Consider the following 16,400-nt stretch of genomic DNA (forward strand, 5'->3'; position numbering starts at 1 on the left):
TGCTTGATCAAGATTTACATTCAGTGTATTCTCAGTTAAAGATATTTAGGTTTCCAAGTGTTGAAATAAGCCATTTTCAGTGAAGCGGGAATAATTTGGTTGTCAGAAACACTGCTCTTTTAATTTCTCTTTTTATTCATAACCATTTCTACATCGTGAGCAGATGTAAAAAATAAAATTGTCCTTATATCTGCAGAAGTATTCAGGAAATCGACTATACATGAGAATGCCATCAAACTGTACGATCAGATCTCCAGCGCCACATTACAGGACGCGTATCAAGCCGGTGAGTGGCTTGTTTTTTGCGTACTTCCTTTAATTAATGGTCTTATTTACTCACATGTGTGTGCTTTTCTTGTGTATTCTTGGTAGTGAGGACACACAGAAAAAAGTCATATTTTCTTGAGTCCGCCAAACTTCTACTGCAGAGAACTATGGAGGAAGGTCAACCAGACCTGGTGTTAAAATGGGGACGATCCATGTTAGCCTTCCTCTCCAGGTCTGCTTTTAGAATATACCTTTTCACAAACATTTGTGCAAGAAAAAAATCTATTGAAAATTCCTTTATCATCTTGATCAATGTATTGTTTCATGCCCAAATGAATTTCCTGTCAATATATTACACACATATCAACGTATCCTGCACTTCACTTAGAACAGCTGTTTGTTCTTCACTCATAAAGAATTTCAGTAAATGAATGTCCGTGTCTTTGACAGACGTGACAGAGAGATACAATATTTGGAGCCATACAGCAAAAGAAAATCTGACACACTCCTTGTGAAGGTACAAGTACACATGCATATGAAGAGGTACAACGAGTAGGTGGATTCTGTATACTGGAAACATGGAGAAAATGTATTTAGAATTATAATTTACAGCAAGAAAAAGTATGTTCTTATTATTTTCTTGTTGTGAAACGCATAAATAATCTCGCTTTGCTTTTTAAAACAGACCATGAACCCACAAGGCTATATAAGGAGAATGCTGAAGCAGAGACTGCCCGAGACTCTGCTCAAGGGCGTGAATACCATCAGGTACCACACGTAGAGAGCTCTTTGTTAAAGTCTGGCTGCATAAATAGAACAACAGCTGACACAAACACATATCAACCTTTTTCTTCTTTGTTTTGCGCTGGTCCACAGAAAACTGGACATCGTGGAGAACCTGCTGTTCATGATGCCGTCTGTGGCGGTGCGGCTCAAGAAGAAGCTGCAGCTGAGGAATCTCTGCTCCAAGGAGAGACTCCCGAGGTCCCACATGAACTACGTCGTAGCTCAGGCTAAGTTAGCACTGCTTTATCAAGGCTTGGACCTACACTACAGGTTTATACACAAATTGACACATTTTTATTTATTATCACTTTTCAAATATTATTTGTCTCATTTATGTTTTATGTCATTTTTATTATCTAAAGGGATATATGGTAGTATTTGTGTTCAGTGGTCTTTATTTGCAGTTAAATGAGACAGTTTTATTATTCTGTGTTCTCAAATATGTCTAAAGCTTTATATTTATTGATTCAGTTACAGTTACAGCCATATTAATCCCTTGGACTTTTCTCTGGCTTCCACCGGAGTCCTGGTGAGGAGGACTAGACACAGACAGCATTCTTCAGAATATAATGTTGTATCAGAGAAGAGGACATCACCTGCTCATCTTAAGGATCCAAATGAAGACAGGGACAAAAAGGAGGGTAAGAAAAATCGCTCATAAAAAAAATAAACTCACAAATAACAGAAATAATGTCTTTTTTCCATTTGATCAATTTATTTTCCTGCAGTTCTATCTGATGATTCTGCCCCTGAGGAGAGTTGTGAGAATGAAGAGAGTACTGTTGCTAGGGTCCTGGATTTTGCCAGCACGGCTGCTTTACATTTTCGTAGAGCTATGGTACAGCAAATATACCCCTAAGAATACCTTTACTAACAAACCACTGGTGCAAATGTATTTTATGTGTCAATGCTTTATGTTGTCCAGGTGCTGGCTCACCGGGGCGGCCATTGGAAACTTCTGCTGCAAGTGTGTCATACTCTGTGGGACCAAAGCCAAAGAATCACCCTCATAGTAAACAGAGCCGTTCAGCTTGAAACCCAGGCCCACCTCCTAGCAGAACAGCTGCTCAGCATCTTAACCAAACTGCTGCTGCTGGCGACTGACCTCATCATGGACATGCTGACCAAACTGGAGGTCAGTGTCACCTGTCGTTATTTACAGGTATAGAGGGTAAGCATTAATGTCACTTTCCCACTGGACTACGCCCCCTTACTCGCACTGAGTGGCAAAAATGGCTGCAACTAGTAGGGGAAACTGTGGAGAAGACGGGATAACAGCCGATTATCGGCTTAAATTAAAGTCAGGTGGACTTGACAGTGACTCGTACAGTTACCTGAAGAACCAGCGGTCCATGGACATTGATATTTGGCCACGAATCGAGTTTCCTGATATTTATATGTACTTAATTTCTACGCCGGGGAAATACAAGAAGCAAAGCTTGAAGGCATACAAAAGTCTTGACGCTTGGTCCTACTTCAAGGCAGGATTTGTTGGTGAAATTAAAGTGATGAGGACGCCGAACTTTATGATTTGACCGTTTAACGTTAACTACCCAAAAATTCAACATTACCTGATACAAAATGGGAACCGCAAATCCACGTTTCGGTGCCTGGAATCCAGTTGTTTCTGCGAATTGCAGTGATCCATTTGTCTCTCTTAAGCTTATTTTTCAGCAGTCTGTACATCGATAACTCTATATGCATATTCATTAAAAGCTCCACACATCATTAACAGTAAGAAATATGAAAACAAAACCTTTAATTGGCTTTTGTGATGTTCATGGACTAAAGGATCGGGACTTCGACGGCTATCTCTGTGTATGATATTCACTGTGACTGACTTTCATTCACATTTTTGCTCCTGCTAGCTTTGGCATTTGTACGATCAAGACTTGACGGAGGAGGAGTTAGAGTCCAGTCTTCACTTCTCCGCTGCACTGGATGACAGCACGCTGGTGGATCCGCGCTGGGTTCGCACACTGGTGTTGCACACCCTGGAGCAGCTCCATAACAGCGGCAAATGGGAAAGTCTAGCCCACTTTGCTCTACTGTTCAACTCATACACACGGTGAATAAGATGGATTCTGTTCATAAATAATTTAAATACAGTCATAACTAAAAATGGGAGGTAAATGGTCATCATCAAAGGGAACCTTTTAATGTTTAGGCTTCACTGTATACAATTAGGAATCATTACCAACAGATTCATCATAAAGTATGCAGATGATTCTGTTATCATCAGCCTGCTTAGTGATGATGAGGTTAGCCCTGGCCAGGTACTTGATGATTTTATATCTTGGTGTGATGAAGCCTTCCTTCAAATTAACTATGTTATGTTTGTTTCTAAAACAAAAGAGGTTTGCATTGATTTTAGACGCAAATCCCCAGTTCCTCACTGTAGTGTTCTTCACAACCAGCCAGTTAAACTAGTGACCAGTTACAAATATCTCGGCACTATAATTGATAATATGCTCAAATTTGATGTGAATGGTGATACGCTTTGCAAAAAAAGTCAACAACACCTCTTTTCTCTGAGGAAGCTCGCTAAATTCCAGGTAGACAAAACCCTGATGAAAATGTTTTATAGTGCTTTTATTGAATCTGTTATTTAATTTTGTATCATTTGTTGGTACGGAAATCTTGCCAGCAAGGAAAAAAATCCCAGGGGAGAATTGTGCGTGTTGTTTCTAAAGTTGCTGGGATAAAGTTCAGCAGTCTGCACAAAATGTTTAATTCTCAGGTGTTTAAGAAAGCAAAGTTAATTCGCAGGGACGATACTCACCCTCTTTACCAAGAATATAAGCTTCTTCCCTCTGGCCTTCGCATAACTGTTCCGCCAGCTACAAAAAATCGATACAAATTTTCATTTGTGCCTCTCTCCATTAAGGCTTTGAACGCTGCAGAGAAGAGGAGGTAATTGTGGCTCTTTGGTTTAGAACCTGGTCCATGCTGCCACCTGTGTTGTTGAAATGTATTTAAAACTATTTATGCTGATCCGTAGTCTCCCTTTTTATTGCTCTCCCTCCTGGTGTTCTGTGGACTATGAGCTTGGTGCATCTGAGGTAGTTTTTCTCTGCTCGTATCATGTATATTTTTATGTCTGAACGTAGCTGTATGATGAATGTGTGCTGAATGATTATATCTGCTGCAAACCTAATCGCCCCTCAAGGGACAAATTAATAAAGTAAAGTGAAGTGAAGTGATTATGAAAACTAAACCCAGTGTTCTATACAGAAATAATTGAAGTTTTAAATGAATATGATCTATCTCCTGAGTTTATGACAGGACTTTGTGATTGTGTTCTCAACTACATGTCTGTTGTAGGGAACGTTACGCTTTGATAATTGCTCCGCTGCTTGTCCACGCTCAGAGGAGGCTGCTTGAAAGGATCAGTTCTTCAGGAGGACCCGGAGTCCCACAACCACACCACGTCAAGACACAGATGGCCACTGGCTTGGAGGTAGCACATATAATACTCACATATGTGATTATGCTTTGAGTCAAAATCTAAACTTAGGTAGAAAAAACATGCAAATAAATATTTATTTTAGGAAATTTTTGGTTTTACTGAATAATAGTAATTATAATAATAATAATAATAATAATAATAAACTTTATTTCTATAGCACCTTTCATATGAAAATCGCAGCTCAAAGTGCTTCACAGTAACAATACAAACATGTCAAGAACAATGAGAAATAGAGAAACAAACAACAACAGCAAATACAAACAAAAAACAATTATTTAAGTGCAGTAATGTAATACATAACCCTGATAAAATTTCAGTTCCAAATTCCTCCACAGAACAACTACTAAGATAGGATATAAGCAATGTTGAATATAAAAAGTTAAGTCATAGGCAAATGAAAAATAAAAAAGATGAGATGATTATATAAAACATTTAAAAGTATAAAAGCAATAAAAGTAATGCAGACAGTAAAAATAAATGATATATAGATAAAAGGAAAGTGGTAATACCAGACAATATCTCAATAGCTATGGAATCTGTGAATGAATAAATAGATACATAAACCCTTAAAAGCTATAAATAATAGTATTAAAAGTAAGGACATAGCACCATAAAAACCTTGTACTGGTCACAATACAATGACTATTTTTTTATTGTGTGTTGTACTGAGATTTAAGGTGTTGTCTGTTCTTCTTTCCAGGTGACTAATAGAAGTTATGCAGGCTGCCAGCTGCTCAGTGGGTGGACCTGCCACAGTGCACAGCAAAGGCACAAGCACAAACAAACAAAACATAACAAATCCTTCTCTAGAGATGCTGTTTCACTGAAAGGTTTGAACAATAAACACATTCAGTTATATTAAATATTAGTTAGCTTCCAGTAGAAATACATAAAGATATTACAGAATAACCAAGAAGCTGCTGATAGAATAGACTCAGGACCTTAAGTTGTGCTTAATATACAAAAAGCTAAAATAAATAATGAGTAATTTGAATTTGTATGTGTATAAGTATTTAGTAAATGTTGTGTGTTTAAGATGCAGAGATGCAGCGCTCCATGTCGCTCGTGTGTGTTCCTCTGGATGTGGAAGAAACACTCAGCTGTTACCGCCAAGCTTTCGAAAAGAGACCATATTGCCTTAAATTGCTGCAGCATAGCCGGTCACTGCTGGCGCTGCTTCTGGCAAACACACAGCCCTGTGAGTTCACTTGTGATTGAATAACACACCGTACATGTTCCCACAGCGGCTGTCTAATCTCCTGCCCGTCTTCTTCAGGCTTTGCCACGCAGGTCAGGCAGAGCCAGAGCCAGAGCAGAAGTCTCAGCCGCTCAGCCAGCCAAGTGGCCGTCAGTCCCTTCGTTATTCCCACTCCACAAGTCCAGCCCTGTGACCTGAGCGAGAAGGACTTTAGTAGTCCAAATGACATCTATAGCCTGCCAATCAGCCCAGACTACACGCGGACCGTCACTGCAGCGTACTCCAACTGCATCAGTAAGAGAGGAATATTCTTTTAGAGCAGCATATTTAATATAAACTAGTTTTAGAGTGCCATGTATCAGGAAGGCTTGTTTTTCCTCCAGTTTCCTCTTACAATCTATAAACATGAATATTAAGTTAATTGGTGATTCTAAATCATCTATAGTTGCGAGTGTGAGCATGCATGAGTGTGACACATTAGCTACCTGTCAGTTCGAAGGAACTACAGTCTCCTGTGGATTGATGACTGGGTGGTTGGAATGAAATATATGCTTGAGGGAGGGAGAGGCAACTAGATAACAAGAAATGGATTGAACGAATTATGTATGAGGGTGTGAGATGCTGAGATTCCCTCTCTTGATTCAACTCTTCCCCAGGGTATCTTAAGGCTGGCGGTCATGAGTCCCTTCAAGTTCTGGCACTGCATGAAATGGGAAACCTGCACTTCTACACTGGAAACACACGGTTAGAGATCTGTTTTATATCCACCAAATGCAGATGTGTTTGAGAAAGCCTAAAGTCTTTTACTGCATGTATTCACCTGCTTGTATTCAGCAAAAATGTGTAAATGAGCTTGTTTATAATAATTGCAGGTCTGCTTGTGTTGTTTATCCTCCAGGGAAGCACACTCGTGCTGGAGTAAGGCGGTAGACCAGACCTTGCAGTGCTCCGGTGTTCTAGAGAAATGGGATGGCGAGAGCTTTGGGGAAAGCTCTTCGCAGATAACTGTAAAACAGGCTGGCATTTGGGGATGTTTTCAGGCTGCTGTTCTCAGTGCTAAGATAGCACTGTAGGTTCCCCCCACATTTCAATAAACTTTTTTATATATGCCTTTAAAACCAACCTGCTCCTGAGCCTTCTCTTCTGATCTTCAGGTTTATCTTAACTTCGGACATCGGCCAGCGAACCAAGTGCTGTCTGCTGTCTGCTCACCTCTTCAAGGTAATGGTAATATGTATCCCTCATACACTACTGTACTATGTTAGTGTTTATTTGTACTCTGACGTGCTCGTGGGCGTGTGACCAACCTCCTCAGTGTGTGCTACGTTGCTCCATGGCTCAGCCCCAAACCGACCTGGGGTACGCCACCCACACCATCAGCGGTGAACTCCTCCCCGGAGTCGATCTTTTCTCTGAGCCCACCAGACTCCACCTCGGCACAACGGTCACCAGCCTTAACTTCATTAGCCAATGGCTCTACACCACAGGCTACTACATCACAGTAAACACGCACACTCTCTATGACAGGGATATTCAATTGGTGGCCCGCGGGCCACATGCAGCCCGCAAGGAGCTTTTATGTGGCCCCTGGTCATATTTCAAAAAAGGGGTTGTTTGTTGGGGAAATGTTTTTTTTTGTTTTTTTTTTCAGATTTTTTGCCAGTGTTGCACAGTGTTAATGTTTGTCACATTATTATTAAACTCCGTTGTACAGAGGACTTGTTGACATCATTAGGCTTCTAGGATTGGCCTGACATTTTTTTCATTTGAATAAGTGAGGACTTTGCATTTCAGATGAACTTCTAAGCCTCCTATAATTTCATGTGATTGTTTTGTTTTGCTGATATTATGCACAGATGTGTCATTAATAAAGGAGCTTATGGTTAATATTTTAGTTGCTTATTTATAACATCAAACTGGCTACTATGGACTGAAATGCTTGTGCCCAATGCTTAATATAATATTCAAATAAGGAAATCTTGGTGGAAATGGTGCTTTGTCATTATGGCGTGTTTTATTAAAAGTAGGTCAATATCAACTTCATTAAGTTTGTACAATGCATGGTTTCAAAATGAACAAAATGAAATAATATTTCTTTATTTGAATATTATATTTAACATTCACAATTACTAAATCTGGAGACAATTAATACATAATTTATATGTAAACTAAATATATTCAAATGTATAATACAAATGTATTATATTTACATAAGTCTTCGTCTTTGAGTGCAAAATACATTTTGAAAACCCCCACATTTTCAAATTGTGCGGCCCTCTCCATACAGTACTTTTGCAGATGTGGCCCCGGCCGAATATAGTTGAATACCCCTGCTCTATGACCTCACTTTAAATCTCCATTCACATGAATACATATCTAAAGTTTTGTTTCCTATAACAGCTTCTGCCTGTGCTCGCCCTATATCTGTATTTTGTGGGGCCAGTGTGCAGAGATGTCCAACGCACGGTTGAAGGCAAAATCCTCAAGGTGAGACATTGACTTGCCCCCGTAGCTACTGACATGTAAATATTTTCTGCTGATGTTGCATGTTTCTTCTGCTGGCTTCTTGCAGGTACGTGCTCTTACTGAACTGTGTCTGTTCACCGAAGCTCTGAAGGAAGCACTTCAGCTCACACAAGCGACGGATGTGTTCCTGCCGCATGGAGTATTCAAAGTCAAAGCAAATCAAAACGTATGTATCCTGCACCAGTATGTAGGAATATTACTAATTGAGACTTTTTAAGTCACAATTCCATAAATCACCAAGTGATTTTAAAATGTCTCCCCTGATTGATATGAAAAAAACTAAAATAAAAAATTATTTCTTTTGAAATGTTTTGCAAATTCAATATATTTACATTTTAATTGTCAAACCTTGTATTGTATCATTTATTTACATGTGGAAACATTTTAAAAGCTATTTTGGCCATTGTTACAGCCCATGAAGACATTCTGCAGCAACAAGTCTCTTCTGGACAACCTGGAGGTACTTTACCTGGAATTTTCTTTGAAATAGAGACACTTAAGCAAAATCTGTACGATCATTCAAGGAAAATACAATTTTAGAGCAGACGAAGGTCTGAAATCATCCTCAAAAGGAAGAAGCATACTGTAATACTTTATATTAGTCTTAAACTTCATAGTGGAGTGTCAACATTTCATGCCTACCATGCCATTTAGTCATCCTAACACATCTTAAAATATAGATGCATTAGGCCCTTCTTCTTCAAAATATACCCAAGATACTTATATTTATGTAGTAACACAAACATGTGCACATGTAGTTCCACAAGTGTGCACAAGGACATATACTGAAATAGTATAATTTCTTGTTATTTTAGCTCTATATCTGGCACAACAACAAATATATCATAAATAGGGTCATACTAAACTTGAATGTAATGTGTGTGGTGCTTGTTGTTAGGTCCTGGAAGACCTGGTGAACTGTGACTTTACTCCAGAGGTCCGTGTGCTGTATGGTCCAACACTGTGCGCCAGATTCAACCTTGCTCGTGTGCAACTGATCCTAACACTCACCAAGTCTGTGCATGGCCCCCCAGAGAAGGAAAAGCTCACTCCAGAGAGGGTTATGGTAATCACTCCTCTCCCTTACTGAAGTTTCTCTCACACAGAGAAGAGTTTACCGTCTCTGTCTACTAGCAGGGATACCACTACAAAGTTTGAGAAGAGACATCCATTGCTTCCAAAAATACTGCTTTAACTATCTCTCTTAAATCTTTAAAGCCAGAGAAAAATGTTGGCCCTTATTCGTGCATATGTGTTGTCTTTTGTCTCTTTTGAAGTCTCTTTTACTGGGAGGAGCATTGTCTCTGTTGCGCTCCGTTGTGCAGCAGCTCCCATCTCTTCCCTGCAGTGACGTGGAGATCTTGGAACTGAAAGCAGAAGCCAAACTTCTCAAAGCCAACCTCTGCTTACAGTCAGGGGAAGCTGCTCTGAGGTACAAGGCCCTCATGCATAGCTGTGCGTTTACGTTCTGTTGATAATAATACTGTATTCTAACAACCATTTCAATATTCCCCTTTAGCTTTAAGACTGCACGTTCATCTTTGGTCCTACTGCAAACATCAGATATCTTTGCGAGCGGTTCCAGACCTGAAATTGAAAAGGTAAAATATTTTTATAAATATAGATGAAGATACTAATTTGGTGAAAGTACATGCATGTGCTCATACCTATTATATCCTGACTAAAGGGTTCTAAAGACAGCAGCGTGCCACACGCCGTGCATGGAGATTGCCCCGGGGCTGTTGAGGCCAGCGAGAGGATGGGAGCTTCTCTGTGGCTGCGCTGCCGCTTGAGTCTGGTCCGCAGCCTGGTTGCAAACATCCCTGGCAACGCAGCTCTGCTCCCAGGTCTGGTTGGATCATTTTTCTCGTAAAGTTGAAGAATCAATTATAGATTAAACCTGCAGGGATTATAAACATCAAGACCGATTGCTGTCCATCCTTTCTAACTGAATTACAGCAAATGTGTATTTGAAACACACGCATAAGATTACTTCATGTTGTATTTCATATGTTGTTCACAAACTTTAAAAGAAAGATATTTTCTTGTTTTAATTTCATTCATATTCAATAGACATTTCATTTGTGTGTTTGTGTGTGTGCTGCATGGAAAATGACTTTTTCAAGGTAAAAACATAAATAGGGAAACAATCCGGGTCATACTGGTGGGTGTTGATGAGTGTGATCAATGGGGAGACCGGGATAGTCAAGCCCTGTTCATGGTGGAAGGTGCAGAACTGGAAGCACAGAGAGGAAGGATGGAGGAGAGCACGGCACTACTGCAGGTACGGCCACGAGCAGCTTCTCTTCCTCTTAGAAATATTTCCTAAAGGAAAGTCAGAGAAACACATTAACTAAGCATCGGAGCCACATGAATTCCTTAAACTACCATGTCTGTCCATATTGGGTTTGGGTTTATCACGATCCATGCTGAGTGAAGAAGACTCATTGTTTCTGTGGAGGAGCTGTTTGTTTCTTTACATGAGGCTAGGTTAGGTTATTTTTTTCCAACTCCAGTAATTAATGATTATGTTTCCATTATTGGCAATAGATCACGCAGGCATATATGAGCCACAGTTGAAACAAACACAAAGTTATGCATTATAAGCAAGTTAGCAAGCTGGCTACTAATGCATCTAGACTGGCTACCTTTGGGGGGGGGCTACCTTTGTAAAGGTTAGGGTCATTTCGGTGAGTCTTACACTTTTGGACCCCATCAGTAGTCCTTCTCACAGTGTTTGCAGGATTTACTTTTTCAGAGATGTCTCCCTCTGTAATGTTCATTTTTGTTAAAGCTCTGTTATATAATAAATGTTGTCAGGGTTCTGGACCTGATCCTAAATGACTGCTTCCACAACTCAAACCATTATTTCATTAGAGCCATCTTTTTCTTACCACCACAAAAAATTGTGTATCAAAGGACAAAGAGTCCTCACGGTTTATCTTGCAGGGTGGGTTATGTTTGTCATGAATATTTTTATGTGTTGGCTAAAAGCACCTTAGACATAGAAAACTCTTAAACAATATATGATTTATAAAATTACACTATTTCTGTTTGGTCATTCAAATTCAATATAGTTGAAAAAAGGGAAATTATGTTGCAGCATAGATAAATAATTACCGTAAATATATAGTAATAAATGCATGTGAATTAACAAAATGTAATTCACATGTTGCTGTTTGTAGCAAGCAGTGGGGCTGCTATCGGACCGGACATACATGCCACCGGGGTCTGTCTTGACTCTGGCTCGGGCCACTTTGCTGCTCATTGGCCTGAGAGGAGCACAGAGCACAGCGGTTCTTCAGCTGACCCAGAAACTCCTGGAAAAGCAGGTACGCCATCAGACAAAAATAAATCACTCATAGAATTTCTTCAAGGAATCCAAATGCATGACACTAAAATTTGAAACTTTTCCATCTCTTTCAGCTCTCTGTTTTTGGTCAGAATGTGACGTTGGTTGATGGAAAAATTTGTTTCTCTCCCCCTGGACCTACAAACATCTACCTCCCTTACCTCGACATACTGGACAAGATCAATAACAGGATAACAGGAAAAAAAGTCTTAAAGGTATCAATCAAGACAACAGGCCTTCAGCCACAATGGCAACTTTTTATTTATTGCCCAAAGTAAGAATAATAATTAAACATATTTAACAAAACAAGATCAAATGCAAAGAGGGTGTGCAAAAAGGCCTTCCAGCTGCTTGCTCTGAGCACTTCTGACGTATAACTTTGTGCATAAACTGTTGGAATCCATGTCTACAAATACACTGTGTAGTTGTATAAGACTGAAATGAGTACTTGTGGGTGGCGTGGTGGGGTGGCAGTTAGCATGTCCCCTCACCTCAACGACATTCCTGGTTCCTGGGTTTGTGTGGGTTTCTACTCCGGCCTCTTCCCATCATCAGAAAACATGCATGTTGGGTTGACCGGTGAATCTAAATCGACTTTAAGTGTCAGTTTGTGACATGGTTGTTATTTTTTTGGCCCGTCCAGGCTGGACAGGCTGCCATTAGTTTCCATAAGTAATGTTCATCACTTTACAGTTTATTTTACAGTAAATTTAGTCTGTTTACATAATATTTTCAAATTAACCATTAAATTCAGAATAGAGCAATAGTAAATGTGTTGTTTGTATTTATAAATGTGTAATTGATAACCGAGCCAAACGGTAATTATTATTAATAAAATTATATATATATAAATAAAATTGCTAATTTAGATATTTTGATGTTAACAGTCAAAAATCTAAAGTTTTCTTTTGTTTCAGAGAAGTTGAAATTATTAACAGTTGTCAGATAAGTTGGAATGAAATGTACCAAGAAGAGTATAGGCAAGGCAAGTTTATTTCTATAGCACAATTCAACAACAAGGTCAAGTGCTTTATAGAGACATTAAAACATAAATAAAGAGCTTGATTTAAAATTTAAAGAAAGAAATAAGAACAATAGATGAAAATCAGATAAAATCAGTAATTCAAATATGATTAGGTTTAGAAAAGTACCAGTGCAGATTTAGAGCTATACTCAAATGCAGCTGAGAACAGATGAGTATCACGCTGAGGGTGTAGCAACAATAGACCCAATAGCACGACCCCAACACAGCATTAGGCAAGGTAACATACTTTACTGGAGAAAACAGGTCCGGTGCACAGGTAATCCGTCAAACAAAACAGATAAGGATCAGGCAGCGGCGAGCTCGGTACACAGTAAGACAATCAGCGAAGCAAACTAAACAGACAGGGATCAGGCAAAAACCAAGGCCAGCCAGAATACAGGCAGGGGTCAAAACCAGGAAACTACAAAACTACTAAAGAGCGATAAAGGCTACGAGTGAAGGCACAGGGACAAAAGGACAAACTGGAAATGAACAGGGGAAATACAGGGCCTATATGATCACACACAGAACAGGTAAAAGTAATGAGGGCAGACAATAAAGGAGACGGAGGGAAGGGACTCCGAAATGACAGGAGAGGTCAATACAACAAGATCACCCAGAAAACAGAACGAACACATAGATCGGCTCGTGACAGTGAATCTTCAACCTGGACTTTAATAAACTCAGTGTTTCAGATGATCTGAGGCATTGTGGGAGTTTGTTCCAGACATGTGGAGTATAGAAGCTGAACGCAGCTTCTCCATGTCTGGTTCTGACTCTGAGAACTGATAAAAAAACAGATCCAGACCACCTGAGGGGTCTGGAAGGTTCATACTGGGTCAGGAGGTCCCTGATGTGTTCTGGTCCTGGACCATTCAGATCTTTATAGACCAGCACCAGAACTTTAAAGTCTGTCCTCTGAGGGACAGGCAGCCGGTGTGAAGACCTCAGATGTGGACTGATGTGGACTGATGTGGACTGATGGGGCGGCAGTAGCTCAGGTGGTAGAGCAGGTCGTCCAATGATCGGAAGGTTGGCGGTTCGAATCCCGCTCCGTCCCAGTTGCCGTCGTAGTGTCCTTGGGCAAGACACCTTACCCACCTTGCCCCCTCTGAATGTGTATGAACGTTTGGTGGTGGTTGGAGGGGCCTTTTGACGCAATATGGCAGCCACGCTTCCATCAGTCTGCCCCAGGGCAGCTGTGGCCACAAAACGTAGCTTACCACCACCAGTGAGAATGTGTATGGATGAATAACGATCTCTGTAAAGCACTCTGGGTGCCTTGAAGGGCGCTATATAAAACCAAGTCATTATTATTATTATGATGTGGTCCACTTTGTTGGTCCTAGTGAGGACTGGAGCAGCAGAGTTCTGGATGAGCTGCAGTTGTCTGACTGACTTTTTAAGGTGGACCGTAAAGATGCTGTTATAATAATCAAGCTAAAGATGAATGTTGGACTAGTATCTCCAGGTCCAGCTGAGACATCAGATCTTTTAACCCAGATATATTCTTAAGGTGGTAGTAGACTGGCTTTGTTATTGCCTTAATGTGTTTTTCCAGATTCAGGTCTGAGTCCATCACTACACCCAGATTTCTATCCTGGTTGGTGGTTTTTAGGTGTTAGATTGAAGCTCTTAGGTGACTTTTATTCTTTCTCTTTGACTCCAAAGACAATTACCTCTGTTTTGTTTTAGTTTAACTGGAAAAAGTTGTGGCACATCCAGTCATTAATCTCCTCAGTGCATTTGAGTATACTATAAAACTAGTTCAGCAAAGGCCATCCAGGCCTTGCTCAGAAGAACTGGTTTGACATAAAATGAAAGCTGCGCTGTCGTAGCTGCAGAGATTCTCACAAAGTATACTCTATTATTTTCTGACACAAAATAGCCTACAGTTGGTTTGTTTTTTAGCTGTAATGTCTCTTCGGGGTCATGTGCAGCTCAGCAAGTTTGACATGTTCTCCAATGGAGAATTTACATCACATGCTCCCAATTCATAATTCATTTTTTTGCTTTATATTAAAATCCTTAGCTGTCTAATAGATTAAGTGCTGAAAATAATGAATGGACACTATTATGATTAAAGCTGGCAGATAAAACCACTCTGTAAATGCACTGACTAACTATTAAGTTAACTGCATTATTGAATTTCTATCAGTTGTTCCACAATGAGACATTTATTATTTACAGTGAGAGATAACATTTAGTTCTTCTTGCCACTGATGATTAAAGCAGCACTAAAGATTTTTTCTCATGTTATTGGCTTCATTTCAAGAAACATCATCCAACTGAGCTATAGATTGCAAAGGTTTCTTTGTACTTCTTTTAATTCTTTCCCAGGATGATTAGTGAAGGATTATACAGACCAATGAACCTGAAACCTCTGCGGAGCGCGTTATGAGTTCACAGGTATCACAGTGATCGTGCAAGGTTAAAAGACAGTCACCTCTGTGTCACTGGAAATCCTGATTACGGACTTGACAAACCTCTTTAAGCCACTTAAATTGCTTTGTAGTGTACCCTTCAAGTAAGAACTGAGTTTGTTTTAACAGGATCCAAAAGCTTAGTTCTGAAATAACAAATGCACATTGAAGCTATTATATATTTTATTCATTTATCTTGATGTGGACAAACTATCCTGCAAAACATCTCCTGACACCGAGGCACCAGTTCTCAGTCGGAGAAGATTAAGGCCAAGAAGGGAAAGTCTGCTTGGCTATGCTAATCCCATCCGTCTCCAATATAAATAAAACTACTTGGTCATTAGACTCTCTCTGCAAATGCAGGTTGCTGTTATCCTCTCTTCTATATTATTGATCCTGTTGTTTTCTGTGAGTTTTGTTTGGTCCAAATAACAGCGCTTGTTATACAGATGCACTGATTTTTCTTGGCTCTTCGGGGAATCAGTTAATCTTTTCATACCATGAGACATCCTGCTAACTCTGTCCTCAGGGAAGATGCATCTAGTTAGACGGATGTCAGCTGCATAGATAGATGGTGGCGAGTCAAATTTCAGACTCTGGTATAACATAAGTGAGGGCAGTCATCTTGAAAACATATAGTGCTCTGTTAAATCGAGGATGATTTCTGACCGCATCTTTCACCACATCTCTTTCTGCAGTTTCCTTCTTGAATCTCCACAACATGGAGGAGCCAGTATCTGCCCAGTCAGCGCAATCTGGTCCCAGAGAGGATCTGCACCGATCCATCCAGACAGAGACTCAACCGATTCCCCTCCCGAGTGGCCCTTAAAGATCCAGTCCTAACCAATATTTCTCCCTTACCACTGCGTTCTGCCAGTAATTTAATAAACTCTTGTTGAATGTTGAATATGTTGAATAGTGCAGCAGAGACTGCTATTAAGTAGTGAAGTAGTGACACTAGCTCAGAACCCACATTTTTTCTTTCAATAAAATGTTGTAACAAATACACAAAATAAACTGAATCTTAAAAACATTTTGTTTTTCTTTCAATTAGGATGGGGTATTAAATTGAAACTGCAGTACCGTTGTCTACAATGGCAATGATCACGTGGTTGCATAACTGATGGAGTCATATAAAAAGCAATGATATCTGTAAGTTCCAAAGTAAAAATATGATTATTAGAGATGCAAAAATCACCAGTCACAAATATAACAAAATTAATCAACCCATAAAAAAGATGCTGATTAAATAATGTGCAAGTAGAGACATTATTATCAACACATTAAAATATTTAAAATGTATTTTGACTGCTAACAGATATGTCCTCTCTGTCAGGTTGACTCAATCAGAAAGA

At 39.7% G+C, this 16,400-nt stretch overlaps 1 protein-coding gene across 1 annotated transcript in view; it reads left to right on the forward strand.

Annotated features, from left to right (window-relative positions):
- Positions 1 to 15,986, forward strand: part of LOC133460175 (cilia- and flagella-associated protein 54-like) — a 29,580-nt gene extending 13,594 nt beyond the window's left edge. Inside the window, exons 30-57 of the mRNA XM_061740738.1 lie at positions 197 to 286; positions 373 to 499; positions 718 to 784; positions 953 to 1,035; positions 1,144 to 1,323; positions 1,525 to 1,694; positions 1,782 to 1,891; positions 1,979 to 2,188; positions 2,922 to 3,121; positions 4,378 to 4,513; positions 5,223 to 5,352; positions 5,559 to 5,720; positions 5,799 to 6,014; positions 6,377 to 6,464; positions 6,619 to 6,789; positions 6,875 to 6,941; positions 7,036 to 7,221; positions 8,121 to 8,207; positions 8,293 to 8,412; positions 8,659 to 8,706; positions 9,145 to 9,312; positions 9,524 to 9,678; positions 9,766 to 9,847; positions 9,934 to 10,093; positions 10,373 to 10,530; positions 11,432 to 11,578; positions 11,673 to 11,813; positions 15,744 to 15,986. Coding sequence (XP_061596722.1) covers positions 197 to 286; positions 373 to 499; positions 718 to 784; positions 953 to 1,035; positions 1,144 to 1,323; positions 1,525 to 1,694; positions 1,782 to 1,891; positions 1,979 to 2,188; positions 2,922 to 3,121; positions 4,378 to 4,513; positions 5,223 to 5,352; positions 5,559 to 5,720; positions 5,799 to 6,014; positions 6,377 to 6,464; positions 6,619 to 6,789; positions 6,875 to 6,941; positions 7,036 to 7,221; positions 8,121 to 8,207; positions 8,293 to 8,412; positions 8,659 to 8,706; positions 9,145 to 9,312; positions 9,524 to 9,678; positions 9,766 to 9,847; positions 9,934 to 10,093; positions 10,373 to 10,530; positions 11,432 to 11,578; positions 11,673 to 11,813; positions 15,744 to 15,755 — 3,671 coding nt within the window. The 3' untranslated portion in view covers positions 15,756 to 15,986. The remainder of the gene's footprint in view (positions 1 to 196; positions 287 to 372; positions 500 to 717; positions 785 to 952; positions 1,036 to 1,143; positions 1,324 to 1,524; positions 1,695 to 1,781; positions 1,892 to 1,978; positions 2,189 to 2,921; positions 3,122 to 4,377; positions 4,514 to 5,222; positions 5,353 to 5,558; positions 5,721 to 5,798; positions 6,015 to 6,376; positions 6,465 to 6,618; positions 6,790 to 6,874; positions 6,942 to 7,035; positions 7,222 to 8,120; positions 8,208 to 8,292; positions 8,413 to 8,658; positions 8,707 to 9,144; positions 9,313 to 9,523; positions 9,679 to 9,765; positions 9,848 to 9,933; positions 10,094 to 10,372; positions 10,531 to 11,431; positions 11,579 to 11,672; positions 11,814 to 15,743) is intronic.
- The last annotated feature ends 414 nt before the right edge of the window (positions 15,987 to 16,400 follow it).

The sequence above is a fragment of the Cololabis saira genome, chromosome 14 (assembly GCF_033807715.1).
Source record: "Cololabis saira isolate AMF1-May2022 chromosome 14, fColSai1.1, whole genome shotgun sequence".
NCBI lineage: Eukaryota > Metazoa > Chordata > Actinopteri > Beloniformes > Belonidae > Cololabis > Cololabis saira.